Consider the following 19,076-nt stretch of genomic DNA (forward strand, 5'->3'; position numbering starts at 1 on the left):
CAGCAGCGGTCAAACACACCCTTTGTTTCAATCTTGTTTTGTGCAGCAAGCAACACACCACAAGGAGCTTGTATGTACATTCAAAACTTTATTCATGGGTTACAGTGTTGTAGAAAGCTTTCCCCCTTCTAAGCCAATGGTTTGAATAGATACTGAAGGAAAAAGTCACAGAAAGAGCTTTCTTCGTTTCCTACTGACCACAGACACTCACCTCAGAGTATCCACTAATCAGCACAACACCAGATTTTAGAGCTAAGGTAATTCTATACAGGAACGTAATGAGCAGTGTGCACTGTGACATAAACTGCACAATGTTTGACTCGTTTAATGGCTGTGTGTCTCATACAATGTATTTTACAACAATTCACAATTTCCTTCAACGTTGAGGTACTTTTAAAATAACTCTTGAGAGGTCATTTCAAAAGACTGCGTTACATTAACATTTCATATCTACCCGTTCCTTCCTACCTGCTCTGGCCTGTAAGGTGCTATGAGATACTAAAGTGAAACAATAAAAGAGTTGGAGAAGGTGAGGTGTTTATGTCCCAAAATGTGTTCGTGAATATCACAGACACTGGGGGGAATACAAAATGGGGAAAATGCAAACAAAAATCACACAATCCAAAAATGGTGGTTATTCCTGAAGAAAAATCCCACCACCACACCATACCTCCCTTCCCCTATTCCCGGTCCCATACCAATCCCGACATGGAATAAAACTTCATGAGGCAAAAAGAGCCTGGACCGTGCGTAGAATGTTAACAAACCAAAACGTGGGCTAATATTACACATCATAATACAATACATACATCTTTTTCCAGCCCCATGCAACCATTAAGTGTGCGTGGCATGGTCCAAAAGAAAGAAAAAGCACACTTAGATTAAAGCATCTCCTTGTGACGATGTAGCCAAGCAGATTTTTTTTCACTTATTTAAAATGTGATCACAAGAAGACAATAAAATGTACAATCCAGCTAAAATCTCTACATAAGAGAGAGGTCAAAGATCCAGAAACCGTCTCTCTTTTAAAATTGCCATGCACTATATAGATACAGCTAATTTCTGCCTTAATTCAATACATATTACACACAAAATAAAAACATTCATTTCTTATCTCTGTAAAGTTTTTTTTTTGTTTGGTTTTTAAATTTTTTTTATGTATGGATTTTTTTATACATATTGTTTTTCTGAAAAAAAAAAAAACCTGAATGAAAAGTTTAACAATGAGTACATTATTCGGCATCTGGTTGTTTGCGGTCAGAGCCTCATGTAGCCAAACCACATTATCTGAGAGCCCAGGAAAAAGGAAGGAAACGTGCAAACAAAAGAGGAGGAGATGTAAGTGCTTGAAGTTCTGGAGGGGAACAAAAATGGTAAAGAGAGAGGGGGAAAAAAACTAGATGGTTTAGAGGATCATGGGTAAGGAAAGCACGGGCAAAGAGAACGGCTCATTCACCGCACAGTGCTGTGATGGACAGGCATGTGAGCACACAGATGGACCGTCGTACTGACAGATGGCTGGATGGGCGGCAATGACTCATCACTCTTCTGTGCAAACTGAGTGAGCACTCGTTCGATTGGATGAAATGGTCAGGTGATGGAAGCCACTCTCGTGTCCATGGTGACAGAGCTGAGTGTGTGACAGTGTGTATGAGGGATTCTCTGTCCTGATGCAGTGGGTGATGGTGGTGATGGGGAGTGTGGGGATCTGAAGTGGTTCTTTAGTTCTGCATCTGCTCGAAGAACTTGTAGGTGGGGTTCTCATAGCCGTTCTGCTGCATCTTAGTGAGATGACGTTCCTCAGGGGTCACCGCTGCATCCACCTGACACAGAAAACAATAGGTTGTCATTAAAAGTGTTTGTGCAGACCTAGACAAAGATTCCCAGCAGTCTTTATTTAGAACTAATCTGACCCTTTTATTTTATATTTCAGATTTAGATTTTTTTTTTTAATGTTTAAGTTTCAGTAATTTGACATGCTTTTTATTGTTATAATCATTTTACATTTTTTTAATTGTTTTTTTTTAAATGTATTTTGGGTTTATATTAAATAATTGTATTATTTAAACTTAAATGAGAACTAGAAATGTTGCCTAACTAACTGAAATGTAATAACTGTATTTTATTTCAGCTTTATTTCAATAAGTGAAATTTTTAATTTTTAATAGTTTTATGCCTTTAGATTGATGAATTTCCATTACCTTTTTTCCAGACTGTCATGATTAGTAGATACACATGTGAGAAATTAATATATATATATATATATATATTTGGCCAAAATCTATTTTAAATATATCCTCTATATATGTAGTAATTAGAAGATCAATTAAAAACCTTTTCTGAAATTACATTTTCAATCCTAGAGTAGCCTACATTTAAGCAGATGGAATAACCTACTATAATTTAAAAAATACATTTATATATTTAACACGGACAAAAATACATTGGTAGAGAATATATTGACATTAAAATATGTTTTTGTATATTCTGAAATACATTTAGAAAAAAAATATTTTTTCCATATGGGTAAAGATTTTTTATTCATTTTCAAACCGCAGCACTCAGAAAGAGCCATTTCTTGCTGATGAAATATTTTAGAGCTGGCAGCGGATATTTCTTTGAATATTTTTAATATAATAAACCCGTAATATCTTATATTACTCCCATGGCTATGGAAAGATGTGAAGACTTCATATGCTAAAAAGTCTGTCTGAGACCTTTTCTTATAAATGAACATTTTTATCAGGCAGCTATGTTTTGATTAAGTAATTTCACATTAATGGCAAAGAAAAGGTGATTAGTCAGTTGTTGAGTGCCTTATGTTTTTGCATCTGAAGACTTCATATGTTTATAATATGCTGTGTCTCACCTCAATAACTCCGTGGTGAATGGAAGTGTACTGCTTCTTCCTTAGCATAACAAGAGTGATTACAATCACTGTAGCGATGACAACTCCACCCACCATCAGCCCAATGATCGCCCCCTTATTAGAGCCCATGTCTTCTGCAAGGAACATCTGATTCAACACAAACACATCAATTACTTTTATTACATAATAGATACATAGATTTTATTTCTATATATTTTTAGCTAAATATCTGCATAAACTGTTGTACCAGTCTCTTGTCACGAACATCATAACCAGCGTTGTGCCTTTCCTCAGTGTCCAGCCGAACCTTTGGAATCTCTAAAAACAACCACACATATAAACAGAATCATTAGATACATGATATTAAACAAAGCAATGGGTGAAAATAACTTGTATACACTTACCGGGTCTCGTGGGCAGACCCCTGTCTGGAATTGGACGGGCATCTACGGGTTCAACTGAAAGAAATAAAATAAAATGCTGCAGTCTCTTCTAAATGTAATGTTTCTATATTATTTCCACTACTGTTCAAAAATTTGTGGTTGGTAAGATTTTATATCTTATGCTCAGCATGACTTCATGTATTTGTTCAGAACTATATTGTAAAAACAGTTACACAGCAAAAAAAAAAAAAAAAAAAAAAAAAAAAAAAAAATGATATTACAATATAAATATTCCAATATAAAAAAACCTGATAGCTATTTCTAATTAGTGCTGTCAAATGATTAATAGCAATTAATCACATCCAAAATAAAAGTTATTGTTTACATAATGTGTGTGTACTGTGTATATGTAAACACACACACATACAGTATATATATTTTGAAAATATTTACATGCATATACATTTATATTCTTATATTCAGCACTAATTTGAATCTATTTTACAATCTAATTGATTCCTGTGCAGGCAAAGCTGAATTTTCAGCAGCCATTAATCTAGTCTTCAGTGTCACATGATGAAACACATGACATGCTGATTTGGTGCTCAATAAATATTTATAATTATTGTCACTGTTGGAAATCTTTGTGCTATTTTTTTTAAATAATTCTATTGATGACTAGAAAGTCCAAAAGAACAGTATTTTTTTTAAACAGAAATCTTTTGAAACAATATAAAAGTCTTTACTTGTCACTTTTGATGATTATTTAATAAAATAAAAATCTGAATGGGACTGAATTTTGAACAGCAGAGAATAGTTGTACAGTATATAACTGTTTACTCTATATCTGTTTATGGTGATCATGAAAAGGTTGGCTGTTCAGTTGCAGCATTCAGTGTGTAAATGTTTACCATGGTTGTCAGTGTTGGCCTGGTTGAAGCTTTCGGGGTGGATGAAGCCCAGGCCGTCCTGCTCCGGTGGCAGGGTGTCCAGGGAGGTGGTGCTGTCAGGCAGGTCGGGCATCAGGGCGTCGTTCCCATAGCTAACTCTCATCTTACTCTGGAGAGACGACAACTGTTGGGTGACTTCAGCCTGGTCACGCTGAATCAGCAAAGCTGGAGACAGAACGAATGAGAGGTTTTTGTAATGGCAGATTAGAAAAGATTAAATATGTGCCCCTGGACCACAAAACCTTAAATTGCTAGCGTATTTTTTTTTAGCAACAGACAAAAAAAACTTTGTATGGGTCATACTTATCGATTATTCTTTTATGACAAAAATCATTAGTATATTAAGTAAAAAACTTCATTTTTTATTAGTAATATGCATTGCTAAAGACTTCATTTGGACAACTTTAAAGGCTTTAAATATTTTTGCACCCTCAGATTCCAGATTTTCAAATAGTTGTATCTCGCCCAAATATTGTACGACCCTAAAAAACTGTACATCAATGGAAAGCTTATTTATCCAGCTTTCAGAATATGTATAAATCACAATTTCGAGAAATTGACACTTAAGACTGGTTTTGAGGTCCAGGGTCACATACAGTATGTTTAAGGATCATGTGACACTGACTGCTGGTTGCTAAAAATTAAGCTCTGCCATCACAGTAATAACTCGATTTTATAATATAATTATAACATATTAAATTGTAATTCTGTATTTTTTGTTTTGTGTTTTGGAATAAATAAATGCAGCCTTAGTGAGCATAAGAGACTTGAATGATTCTTTTTTTTTTTTTTATTCTCATAAAAGAGCAGAACCCAGTTTGAAAACATGTTCCCCAAATCATATGGAAGTGGATTTAGCACTAAACAAAGCACCTCACACTTACCCACTTGCTCCTGTATTTCATTAGCCACTTGAGGCACCTTGTAGAGGTACCCCAGGGATTGGTTCATGCGTTCTTCAATCCCACGCAGGCGGGTCATCACCTATGGGCACAAGCGGTCAAACTGAAGTCTAAAGAGTCTGCACATTTGATGTCTAAAGTAGGAAAGAACAGCTTGACAATCTTACAAAGGGCCGAATCTGAGACGCCTTCTTGGGATCCACCTCTCGCTCATGCTCAAAGTGTTTGAGAGTGTGCTGCCTGTCCTTCTGCTCCGCTCGTATGTACGTCTTCAACAGATTGAGGACCTGTCGAGGCTGTCCGAGACGGGACACAGGACAAAACAGGTTTTTCTTGGTTAGCGCTTGCCATTTATCCATAACACAGATATTAGATTAGCGGACATTGAAACAGATTTCTACTGTTAACATATTTGTGGAACATATGCCAGTTTGTTTGTAGTTCAGGACTATGGATGTGTGTGAATACCCGAGGCTGATCAGATTGCAGGGCGCTAAGGTAGCTTTCCAGAGCCTGACGGCGACGGTCGTTCAGCAGAGCTTCCACTCGAGCCATGTGTGTTTCTACCAGCTGCTGTCTCTCCCCAGCTGCTTCCTTCTCCAGCGCCTCCACCTTCTCCTGGAACCGCTATAGAAACATGAATGAACACAAAGCCAGCAGCCATTTAATCCTGACGTATAAAAAACCACGAGCCTTTCAATCCCTTTGAAAATCCACTCTCCACTTCTAATGTACTAATGTATACAGGATACTAATGTATCCTGTAACTGCTAAATCTAAATGCATTTGAACCGTAACCCCCGGTAAGTGCTTTATATAACAGATGAACAAATCACTACATTATATGAACAATTTATATTGTTCACTTTCCACCGTTCACTGCTTATGAATCATCAGCCAACATATCCCATTCACAATTACTAAGAGCTGAGAGGCTACCTGAATTATGGTCTTCTTTTCAGCACGAGGAAGATTCTTCACCTGTCTCTCTGCCTCCTCCCATTCTCTCATCACCTGAACAGAGATAAGAGACATGAATTCTGAACACTTATTAACAAAAAACATGTTTTTTGACATGTTCAATGTTAATACACATTGACATGCTTTTATCCCAACATTCTAATGTATTGAGATGCACCTGTATAATATAAAATAATAATGTAAATACTATTAAATAAATAAATAAATATTAGCTCCTAACCAAATATAAATTTACTATTAATACTATTTTAACACCTTTTTGTGAAATACAATATTTAACTTTTTTTTTCAAGCAATGGAATTACAAATACTCTGCTTTGAATGTGTATATTTAATTACACATTCCCACTATGGATGCACAATATTGGATTTTTGCCGATATCCGATATGCTGATTTTATTTAAACTCGTTTTGGCCAATGCTGATATTTCTTTTGTTTGGAAACAACACCAAGTCTCTGCTGTGCAGAAATCATAAGTAAAGTTTTTTTTTTTTTATTAGGAACTTATTTGTTAGAATTAAATAAACAATGATTAAGTTTTTTTTGACAGTACACTGAAGCTTTGAAAATAATTATAAATAAACTATACATCAATTGCTGTATCACCCCACCCCAATTGTTTTTATGATTTTATGAGTTCATGATTTGTTTAAAAAAACATTGCATTAATGAATAAATCATTATATATAAAATTATTTAATTTACAAGTGCCATGTTTGTAATTTTTTTTTCATGTAAGCTATAGCTTCTGACCTTCAAATCAAAAACATATTCATTATTTTATGATATCAATTACTGCTTATATATATATATATATATATATATATATATATATATATATATATACTGCTTATATATATATATATATATATATATATATATATATATATATATATATATATATATATATATATATATATATATATATATATATATATATATATATATATATGTATGTTTCTCATCCAATATGTGAGAAGTTAAGCTGAACATCCCTTCACTGTCTACGTTTGTGCAGGGCACGGACAGGTACAGTATGCTCTCCAGTATGGTCAACCAGTGCATCCCTACTAAAAACTGTTGTGCATATAAATAAAAATTATTAAATATAGTCTGTTCTCTTGTTCATTTAGTGGAAAATGGTGTGGAAAACTAGCATTGATTATTTTACCTAAACTTTGTAATTTCCTGCAATAAACTTTTTAAATCTACAACTTTGGGATGAAATGATGGCTCCTATGATTTAAAACAAATTAACATTGAAACTCACTCATATACATAAACATACTTGTTAAATCCTACGTATCGAAATCCTATCAAATGTTCTTTGCGCTATTGTCCAGCCCTACTACCACCACCCTGTTTTTGTAAAAGAATGCTGCCTCACTGTAAATGTATCACTCTACTCAGGTTCCCACCTCTGACATTTTTTCTCTGTGTTTGGCCTCCAGGCTCTCCTTTGCCTTCTGGAAGCGGGTGTGCTCATTCATATCTCCTGGAGCTTCCAGGTAACGATCCACAGCATCAGCAGGGCTCGGGGCCATGGTTGGCACTAGAGAAAGTGAGATGCCTTGTTCAGTGAAAACCAAAAAAACAAAAACCCCAGATATATATGAGCCAGAGAATCTTCCTTACGGCAAAAAGAGCAAAGACTCCTGGGAAAGAACAGCCAGTTCAGGTGCAGGTTAAAATCGGTTAGCATAGACAGAAACATTTATGTGAGATTGCTTTTGCCAAAGGTTGCTATATTGCATATTTTAGGGGCGCTCAGAGAGTTAAAAGAGCTTTCATGCTGGAAAATCATCCAGTATGGTACATCTGTGTACATACAGCGGCCCCAAAAAGTGTCTTGACACTCAAAAGAAACTTAATAATGTATGAATATGACTGCATTTAGTAGAAAACATACTTAATAACAGAGTTTATGAGAATGTGCATCAATAAATAATTAGTAATTTAAAAGTATTCAAAAAGTAAGTTTTAATTTTATAAAGACATTCAGATATGTTCCAGTAAAAGTAAAATGTCTTCATTTGAACTATTTACTATTTTAAACCTGACAAATGTCTTTTTGTAAACTGTTTAGGCCTGTGAATTTCTTTCTCTTTTCTTTTTTAAATGCAAGGTGGTTTGATATTTCATAATGAGATGCCAATTTTAAGTGTAGCATGAGTGTCCAAATACTTTTTCGTGCCGCTGTGTGTGTGTGTGTGTGTGGAGCGTGTGAGAGCTGTATTTCATGTGGGTGTTCCTCTGAAGCTGCTGTGACACTTTCTGACAGCGAGCATGTGGGAACAGCCAGACCGACTGCGAGGAATATGCCCTGTCAGGGTGAGGGCTGCTCCGCTGTCACTTTCCCACTGAGTCCAGCATTGTGCTTAACCGAGCGGAAACCACCCACTGAAGCGCTGCCACAGACCGGTCTGACCAGAGGCCGACTACAGCTCCAACACTGGCCCTCACACAGAGATAAACGCAAACCGAGAGAGAGAACTGGGGGAGGGACGTACAGAAACGCAGTGCTCAGCAGGTTAAGAAATTCACTCACTGAGATGCAGGTGTTCTCAAAACAGACAAAAGCACAAACAAACATTCACGCTATCAAATTTCTAAGAATCTACTCGAAACCTCAGGAGGCTGACACCTCAAAAACCACTCTGACTAAAGTATTGAGAGCATTTTCATCTAGATAAAAAAAAAATCTAGAAGTTACAAGATCATATCTATCCATCTAATTTTTTTAAGATATTCTGCTTTTGCATGGATGGCAACATTCTAGTAGTTTCTGTAACATTCTTGTTTTTTTCTGGAGCATCCAGAACATTGTAGAACTATTAAAAAAAGTCAAAAATTATCCAACGTACACTTCTAAAGTTTTGGACAACTCACTTTTGGTAACTGTTTATGTTAAATTGTTTTTAGCACAGTTTTATACATGTACCACATCATTTTTTAAGTTTAATAAATCCAACATCAGTGCCCAGACAGCTCCCCATTACTTAACACTTGTCAAAAAAGTCATAACAGTAAGAAAACACTAACTAGTTTCACCCCAGACAGCAAGCAGTTTCGGCCCAGAACCCGTCCGCATCTGGCCCATGTGAAATCCACGCGGGCCAAATGTGGGCCAGCTCTGGGCCGAAACTGCTTGCTGTCTGGGACACCACTCAGCCCTATAACCAGTGATTTAACTTATTTTAAATCTGATTTGTATATCACAATAATGTGATTTTTCTTTTACCATGGTTCTGTAGATTTAGGAGACACAGATGGAGTTAAAGAAAAGTCGGAGTGCTCAGTGTGCTCAGAAAAGACAGCAGGAGGTTGAACTAAAAGAAGAAGATGCTCTGCCTATACAGTCACCTCACAGAGACCTGTAATCCATGCGAGCTAAAGCATCCAGCCATCTGCTGAGCTTGTGACTTTGGCACGAATGAAGCGAGGAAAGTGAGAAAGAGACGATGTGCTGATTAATGGAGAGATGGACTTCCTCTCAGGAGACGTCTGGACTTACACACGCTGCTGCTGCAGACAGCCATGCAGTACTCCTCAGATTCAAAGTTATTGCGGTTACCCCCGCAGCCCCCAAACATGAAGGGGGCGCACCGGCCCGTCTGTGCCACAAAATACCAGCGGGATAGCTTGTCATTGCACGGCCCCGACCGAGGAGGGGCCCAGCATACCGCTGATTGGGAAGAGACACTCAGTGGATTTGTTTAAGTGTTCATATGTAAGGTTTTGCTCAAGTTTTGCCGATTTAAGGAACTAAACAATGACTGTTCAAACTTCATGTCCTGAAATGCCACATGAGCTCATTAGTATTCATAGTTCTAATGTTCGCAATGTATAATGTCAACATGTGGACATACATGCACACAGAAATCTCACCTCGCACGACCTCCTCTATAGACTCTGTTGTGGTAGTGGTGGTGGTTGTCATTGCAATGTTGGAGGTCTGCTCACTGGTGTCTTGTTCATCAGTTGTGTCTTCATCGTCGTCTTCCTCATCGTCGTCGTCTTCACCGTCACCATCTTCATCGTTGTCCCAGACTTCCTCTTCCTCATCATCCTCTCTCACAGCAGGCTCCGGTTTGGTCGGGGACTGTTCTCTCAGTATGCTGTGATGCAAAAATGTATGAAGATGATGATAAGTACATTCTAAAACTACACACTGAAGATATGGGATTCAGAATAGAATTTAAAACAGAAAATGAATAGCTTCATAGGAGTGTGAAAAATGAAAAACATTAAATATGAAGGTGAAAAATATAAGAACACTTTTTTTTCTTAGACACTAATCAAGTGAACTTCTCTGTTCAGGTTAAATGTTCTATGGTTAAAGCACAAATATCACATATGGCAAAAATAATTAGATATATTAATTCAATTTCATTTAATTAAATATACAGTATTTGTATTATATTATACATTAATAGCCAAAAATATATTTCTAAAATATATTTCTAAAATATATTATTATTTTTGTTAAATGTTCTTCAGTTAAAGCACAAATATCACATATGGCAAAAATATTTCAAAATATTATTTTGATTATATTCTATTCTATTATATTATACATTCATAGACAAAAATATATTGCTAATATAGATTTTACAATATATTTAAAATAGGTTACTTGTATATCCTCACATTTTTGGCAATTTTCATATATTTTCAATTTCAATATACTGTCCAAAATGTTGACATAATCCATTGTTAGAAATGTATTTTCTTTCCTCTTCAAGCAGTTTTGAAGAACTGCTTGTGTTTGTGTACCTGCCGTCAGTATACTCGGCCTCAGCGCCGCCCCACCACACATCTGAGTTGGCCTCCTCCTGCTCCTCGCTGTCTAACTCCTTCTGCTCCTCCATGGGGCAGCACACAAACTCTACTCCACGGAAACGGTCGATACCACATGGCAGCAGCATGCCGTAGTCATGGAGATTCATGGAACGATCACCGCAGGACTGCAGAGGGCCAGCCGTAGGGAACAAGCGAGACAGAACGAAAGCGAGAGAGGTTTAAGATGCTGAGTCATCATACAGCTATAAGTAAAACGCTCTTGTGGCTAGAGATGAATTATATATATATATATATATATGGAGTCAATATAAAGCCTTATATATATATATATATATATATATATATATATATATATATATATATATATATATATATATATACGCAAAAAAAACGAAAATAAAGTTTTGCAAACGAAAATTAAAGTATTGAGGAAAATAAATTAGCTTTTTGCAAAGAAAAATAAAGAATTGCAAAACATAAATGAAACAACGCGAAATCAATGATTTTGCAATACATATTTTCCATGGTCATATCTATTAATTTATTAACGCTGCTTTTATTTTGCGTGTCGGTCTAGTTTGAGCTTGCGATACCATTTTCCCTTTGCGCTTCACTTTTCTGCGCGTCTTGCTTTGTGGCACTGTTTTGACGTGGGGGCGGAGTCAAGGGACTGGGGGCGTGTACAACATGCCTTCCTGGAAGTGACATCATCGGACCGAGACACAGCTCACTGATCCAGGTCCTGTCATGATGAGCAGAAACTTTCGAGTGGATCGTTTCTTTTTATTCTATAGCATTAAAACATTAATTTTTTCGTTTTATTAACTTTATTAACAAATGTATATGTGTATTAGCAGCGTTGGCTCAAGTTAAAGAAATTGTAACATTGAACATCTGCTGTTCATTTATCTCAATGTGCACACTTTTATACCGTTAAAATGTGTATTGTTTCATTTGGTTAACTGCAAATGTTTGTTTAAAATCTCTTAACTTGTGGAGGACGCCAGCGCACAGAAGCGTTCTTTGTTTATATTAGTGCAATTCACTTCATAAACTATAACTTACAATCATTTAAGAGGTCTACGAATCAAGTTTCTTTTTGTTTTTTTGCATATATATATATAAGGCGTTATATTGACTCCATATTTATTTATACATCCAATTCAGTCATAATCTGCCAGCACCATTATTTAACATGCAAATAAAATTTATATATTTAGGTGTTTCTGGTTAACAAAAACAGAAAACACTTGATATTAAGCATAAGTCATAGCATAAATGTCTTAGAAGCATGTAAGCTGGGTATCCACTAATATACTGTAGGTGCTGGATCTGTGTTGTTCTGGCACAAATCACAGCTCAGTGTGGCTTTAAAACTCATGTGGTGTGACCTCTGACCTCTTTGGCCACTGTGTGCCAGTGCAGGTGACTCTCGCACATGTCCATTCGCTCCTGGTGCAGGAACTTGCATTTATCTGGGACGAGGAGGGCGTCGCTGACAAACTCCCCGACTAATAAAAAAAAAAAAAAAGCAAACATTTGCTAACCAGGTGCTCAGATAGATTTCTTCTGAAATGTACGTTGGAGGGTAAAATATCCTGAGCAAAGGTTGTGTTTTGATGAATCTCATCTTATCTGATGCAGAAGGATGATGGGAAAATCACACAACAGCCACGTTAAAAGCATTAGTTTAATGTCCCACAAATCCAGGTTAATACCCTAGGAGTGGCGGAGTACTCTGATGTAAGCGTCACGTTGCAGGATAGGCTTTATGTAAACACACATACGTACCCAGGCAGCGGTAGGGGACCACAATGTGTGTGTGACTGCGGCACTGGTGACGACCCATTTTGCACCAGTTCTGGATGCTGACGGGCTGGTTGGCCTCCACTACGTTAGTGATCTGGAGCTCTGGGTATACCTGTGGGAGTCGAGACGGGGTACAATTACCAGACGATGCAGAACAGTAAACAGAAAAGCCACTGGCAACCCATTTTACTTTCATAATCTGACCTATTTCCAAGCAAAACAGGTTTTACGATGGGAAAAAGATCCATTGATTTTATTCATTGGAAAGTCAGAAGACATATCAGAATGTGAAAATATAAATAATAGTGATGTGCTGAAATAAGAATTTGTGGCTGAAAACTATTTAAAAAAAATACTTTTCCCCCCATCATCAGTCTGCATTAATAAATTCAGTCACACTTTAAAAAAAACCATTAACTACGACTTTTGTCTCTATAATCTCCTAATTTGCTGCTTATTAATAGTTAGTATGGTAGTTGTTAAATCTGAGAATTGGGTAGGATTAGGTGTGTAGAATCAGGTCATGCACAATATGTGCTTTATAAGTACTAATAAACAACCAATATGTTAATAATAGGAATGCGAATAAGCAGTTGGTCCCTATTAATTCCAATTAATCCTAAAATAACTTGTTTCTCTTCACATTTTTAATCTGTTTTCAACCCCAAACCTCAGACTTTGTGCCAGTAGATTTCTCTTTGAACAGTAAGACAAGGAATGTGTAAACAGGAGGCATGTGTAATTTGACTGAATTCAATAAAGCTAAAATAATGATACTTATTGTCACTTTTGATCATACCATAGCTGAATAGAAGTATTGATTTATTAAAAACATTCTTACTGATCCCAAACCTCTGAATGGCAGAGTATATTGGCATTGCATTGGCTATCGTCCACATTGCTATCTAAATAACATCATCAGCCATTAAAAAACTCATATGAGTCAACCATATAATAGAATTTGACGTGCTTATAGTATGTAATACTCGGAAGGCCCTTGGCTATCAATTAATGTGATTGTCATTATATAATTGACTTTAATTACTAAAGTAGTCACTTTACAATAATGTTTTACAATCTGTGTAGCCATTTGATAAGTAACACAGACACTGCAGCAGAATCTCTTTTCTCTCTCATTACCTCTTGGCAGTACTGAAGGATGCCCTCTTTGGTGCCGATGCAGCTCTTGGTGCCAGTTGGATCCGGCTCCCACTTGCCACTCTGGATGTTGATATGCATGTTGAGTTTCCCACAAAACATGGCCACCTGGGGCTCCGCCAACAAGCCCACTGAGTCATCCGATGGCACCTGCCAACAACACAATCAGTGGCAACATGAGGAGCCATTATCACATAAACCTATGATCTTAAGCTGTCTTCGTGCGGGGGGGCTTTTCTCAGCAAATATTGATATTAGTGTTCAACTGCCATTAACCTGATTGGTTCATCAGCTTATCATTGAAGTAATCAGATCACACTTATTAATTGATTGACTGACTGTCCTAATTACAACCTGATTTACACAGAGAAATTACATCATATTCATCATACATTTGATGAACTGTACAAATTTTTCAGGATTTGACGACACACCAGCTTATTGGTAGAGAGGAGACAGAGTGATGAAGCCAATCAGAATATGGGGATGATTAAGAGGCCATGATGGTCAGAGGGCAATGGGCAATTTGGCCAAGATGCCGGGGTTACACAACTACTCTTTTTCAAAGGTCTTTCTGGGATTTATAATGACCACAGAGGGTCAGGCCCTCGTTTTAACATCTCACCCGAAAGACTGTGATTTTTTACAGTATATAGTGTCCCTGTGACTATACTTGGGCATTAGGACCCACACAGACCAGAGGCCTCACTAAAGCCCCTTTCACACTGCCATTCCGGCAAATACACAGGTAAAGTGTTCCAGCAATTGTTCCCGGTCGCTAGATTTTGCACTTTCACACTGCCAGTGATGACCTGGCATATGTGCGTGCTTTCACACACAACCCGTAAAGATCCCATAACGACACGTGACATCAGGGCATGAAGTGTAATGTACGAGTCGAAAACATTAGGCACGTTATACTTTCACTGAAGCAAGCGAACGATCTCTGCATTAGCGCGGAAAGTGAGGAACTAACTGATCTCTGCTTCATTAAAGTTTGCAAATATTTTTTCGTCGCGAACGTTGATCTTCCTTCAAAACAGCCGGTAAAAGAGTCGCGCGATAAAGCGTGTCATCACTTCGACACGGCATTAGATCTGGCTTTAGTTCACACAGCGCTCGTCCCGGGTTGAATCTGGCAATGTTACTAGGTCCCCGACCCAGGTTCAATGTGGGAATCAATCCCGGGACGTGGTTGCTTTCACACAGAAGGCGACCCGACAATGTTCCGGCAATATGCCGGGTCCGACGTGCAGTGTGAAAGGGGCTTAACACCTCTTCCAGCAGCACCTGGTGTCCCCAGGAGGTCGCCTATCCAGTTACTGATCAGTCTTGAGCTACAGGGTGATATGGCTGCTGTCCATAACTAAGTAAAGTTTGTTTTTCTGCATACTTAGCAATATCCCCAGTGAATCACAAAATGTTGAATATATATGGTCTCACACATTATTTGAATACTGAAGATTAATGCTTTACTAGTGAATTATCAAACTAATTTCATTCTTTCTGACTAAAATATAAAACCACATGACGAGAGCTCAATATAAAATGGGAAACAACTCAACCGGTAAAAAAAAAATCTGACAAATTCTTGTAAACCAATATTAATCTGTTTTAGAGCCACGATGCTAGTTACATAATGTACAAGATAAAACACTAGAGCTCTCGTCACTTCAGAATTAAATACAATCTAATCTCTTGAAGTGGATAGGAAGATATCTAAAAATAAGAAAGAACGAGATAAATATATGAGAGAGAAGTACAAGTTTGGAGTAAAAGAGTTTTTGAGGTGCTGAAAATTAGTGGAAGACTAAAGAAAAACACTGTATTTCGAAGACATTCAATTCATAAACTAAGTCAGTGAGAGTGAGAGAGAGAGAGAGAGAGAGAGAGAGAGAGAGAGAGAGAGAGAGAGAGAGAATAATGGCTGTCCTCTTTTGTATGTCTTTGCCCTGGCCTCAACCCAGTGTGTCACAAAGGTTCCTAACAACCAGACCCACCCAGTCTGTTCAACTGAGTGTGAGGAATTATGGGACTGTTGTGTTTTCCCCCTTTTGTCCTGAATTACAAACAGTGGAAGTGCTGCTACAGCCAGCTGTCTAAAATATGCATCTGTCTCATTAGACTGATAGATAAATAGATAGATAGATAAATATATAGATAGATAGATAGATAGATAGATAGATAGATAGATAGATAGATAGATAGATAGATAGATAGATAGATAGATAGATAGATAGATAGACAGATAGATAGGTAGATAGATAGATTCTGTCTAGGGATGTTTTTTTCTTTTTAACCTTTTAACAAATGCATTGGTGGTTACAGTGCAATAAAGCATCCCACTGCTGTATGGCAATTTAAAACAGAATACTGTAATTAAGCTGGCCGCAGTACAGTAGATAGCTCTTTAGGAAAACCATCTGTTAGACACAAAATGGTCTTAACTTCTGCAATGAGCTGTATATCAGCTATATATTGATTTACATGTGCTGTTTAGATGGGATTATTACCATTTTGCTGTCAATTTGTGATATATATGAAATGCTTTAATATTGACAGCTGCTGGACCATTCGTGAAAGCTAATCATCTGCGAATATCAATCTCCCAAAATAGTGTCTCAGCCGGGTTGTCATAGCAGCTCAGGATCCACATTAGTGCATCTATCAAAACTAAATGTGCAGCTTTCAAGAGCCATTCAGATCTGGCTTCATCTTTAAGGTTGTCAAAATCAATAAGATGGCTTTTGTACTTGCACTCAAAGGCATAATTTAAAACCGACCATGTTTACATGTTCCACTGACATTTCCCAGTCAAACAAAGGAAGCCCTTTTTTAGATGGAGGCTGACTGAAAACAGATTTACTAATTATGAGCAAACTAAGCAAGGGAGCTTTCAGGCAAACTGCTTGTTCATGGTTATGGTGACCAGTAAAGAGGTGACAACACAAACTCTCAAAGCTTGTTTTGGCACACTAAATACAAATGACACCTTTAATTAAAAAATCTTAGGGCTGTTTCATATTTCTTGCACCAGTCAGTGTGCAAATTATATAGTGACTTACAAGGGGTCATTTTTTTAGGAAACTCAGAGGTTGCCTAGCACACTAAGCAACACTTTTTGACTTAGTTTTGATGATCCCTTCAGTATAATTACCGTAACATGATTTTAGTCAATGTGTTGGAATTAAGTAGCAGATGATTTCAAAGCTACCACACATGGACTAAGACCCACATATATGATTTATAGAGTTGTTGTGATAGTATTGACATGTTAATCAGCAATAATGCGGAAAAACTATTATAGTACCTATTTGTTTTAATTATACTTTATCTAATACCGATATGAGCAGACAAAGCTTCTGCGGTGTCCCAGATTTTTGGTCCCCAGAATGTTCTTAGAACATTAGTTCACGGTTGCTAAAAATGAAACCGAAGAACCTTCTTATAACGTTACAAATTGGTTGCCCACAAAACAGCCAGAGGGGAATCATGTGCAAAGATCAGGTAACTTCATAAAACACGACAGTATTCATTTTCTTTGTGAGAGCCTGTTTGATACCATGTAGAAAATACACAGATTGACATTGGACCTTTCATGGTAACTGAAACAAAATAATGTTGAAATGTTTCTAATTTCGACCTATATTTTACAGACTTGAAGATATTCCTTCCTCAGTTATGTTTTCCCATATGGGGGGTGACACACCTAAACGCCCTGATTCTTATTTGCACCCTGATATTGGTATCACATATGCATATGCCATATTATAAGAAAACACTAACACCACATGTGTGTTGGCCTATATTATGGAAATGCAATATCAAATAGAGATATTTATCTCTATTACGTGTTTAAAAGTAGCAGGTGTCAATATGTAACATGCAAATGTAACATGCAAGTACCAATATAAAAAAGAATCTGTGTATGTAACGCATAAACCGTGTCTGTTAAGAGCGCGAGAAACAGGTTAGATCCACCCAGAGCAGATCTTTGCCTTTACCCCGTTTGGATTAAAAAAATTGAAACGCCGCAGTTCACTGACGCCATCTTGCTTCTGTCAACTATCATCTTTTTGCAATATTCCTTAAAAAAAATCTCCCCACCATGAACTAGTCCCACAGCATTTACGCATTTTAACAATCATCCCACATCGAAAAACAAATCCCTTCATAAAACAATCTGATGTGAATATTAGATGCGCAAAGGCGCCGCAGAGAATGGTTTTCCTCTGATGCTCGAATAAGGGCCGTCGGATTGCTGCCACTGCATTTATTCTCCCAAGATGGAGCACTGCAATCGTGCAGAGCAGAAGTATGGTTTATGTTTTTTTAATTTTTGTACATATCGCAAGTGACAAGGGACTGCGTTCTTTAATACATGCCTCCTTGACAAAGAGCTGTCAGTCACTTTGTTTACATGATTTCACCAGCCGGATCTGCATGACACGAGTTCGTGTTCCTCTGATCTTTGATGATTTATTTGTTCAAACATAACAGGTAGAGCAACATAAATACGCCAAATCAGCATTTTCCACCGTGCAATTCTTTATCAGCAGGTCCTTCAAATGTGAATCAGATGTTTTCTTATGAAGGTGAGCAGATGACTCCCAGATATAAAAACGAGTTAATAAATGTCCGAATGATGCAAGTCTTTCCACAATATGTATCACTTTCTCAAGCTAGCAGTTCGCCTGTAATGTTATGCCTAATATTTGTGTAAACCGAGCGATCCTGTTTCACCAGTAGACTCCACCCAACACTTTTTAATTGATTTCAAACAACCATGGCAAAAAACAAAAAACATTGCATTAGAAAGAACCATGATCCTACTGGAATACGCCACTGACAATCCTGCAGCGCGCAAAATGTCTGTCTGCATCCGTGTCATGCTCTCGCTTTGCGTTTCCCCCCTTCGATCCCAGGCCGTCATTAAAGTATGGAGGAGAATCAAGCTCCCTCTCCATTACACAATCACTGTTCTTACCTCGATGGCGAGCGACCGAGTCGTCAGCATTAACAGCAGGAATACCGTAGGGTCCATACCCATGGCCGTGTCCCAGATGTAGCACGTCCTGATGGATGAACGTCCTGAGCGGATCAGGGTTTGTCTGTTTGATTCTCAGCTCCGTGCTCCCCTGTAGTCTGTGCTGTTGTGCTCTGTGAGAATGCGCGACTGCACACAGCTGCTCAAGTGAGAGTCAGCTGACCACACGTCTG

At 37.5% G+C, this 19,076-nt stretch overlaps 1 protein-coding gene across 2 annotated transcripts; it reads right to left on the minus strand.

Annotated features, from left to right (window-relative positions):
- Positions 1–68: 68 nt before the first annotated feature.
- On the minus strand, positions 69–19,076 carry LOC127965506 (amyloid-beta A4 protein-like). 2 transcript variants are annotated; one of them, XM_052566331.1, is made up of 17 exons: positions 18,844–19,076; positions 13,839–14,006; positions 12,681–12,810; positions 12,288–12,400; positions 10,863–11,053; positions 9,975–10,204; positions 9,601–9,771; positions 7,505–7,638; positions 6,044–6,118; positions 5,573–5,731; positions 5,272–5,400; positions 5,087–5,186; positions 4,164–4,367; positions 3,274–3,327; positions 3,117–3,187; positions 2,870–3,016; positions 69–1,823 (listed from the first exon to the last, which is right to left on the minus strand). In XM_052566331.1, exons 1-17 carry the CDS (start codon positions 18,904–18,906, stop codon positions 1,722–1,724), a joined length of 2,241 nt encoding a protein of 746 aa, XP_052422291.1. In that variant the 5' UTR covers positions 18,907–19,076; the 3' UTR covers positions 69–1,721. The 2 variants fall into 2 exon arrangements, with proteins under 2 accessions (XP_052422291.1, XP_052422292.1); XM_052566332.1 differs by lacking the exon at positions 9,601–9,771 and having other exon boundaries at positions 18,844–19,059.

This window comes from Carassius gibelio, chromosome B9 (genome assembly GCF_023724105.1).
Source record: "Carassius gibelio isolate Cgi1373 ecotype wild population from Czech Republic chromosome B9, carGib1.2-hapl.c, whole genome shotgun sequence".
In the NCBI taxonomy this organism is placed as follows: domain Eukaryota; kingdom Metazoa; phylum Chordata; class Actinopteri; order Cypriniformes; family Cyprinidae; genus Carassius; species Carassius gibelio.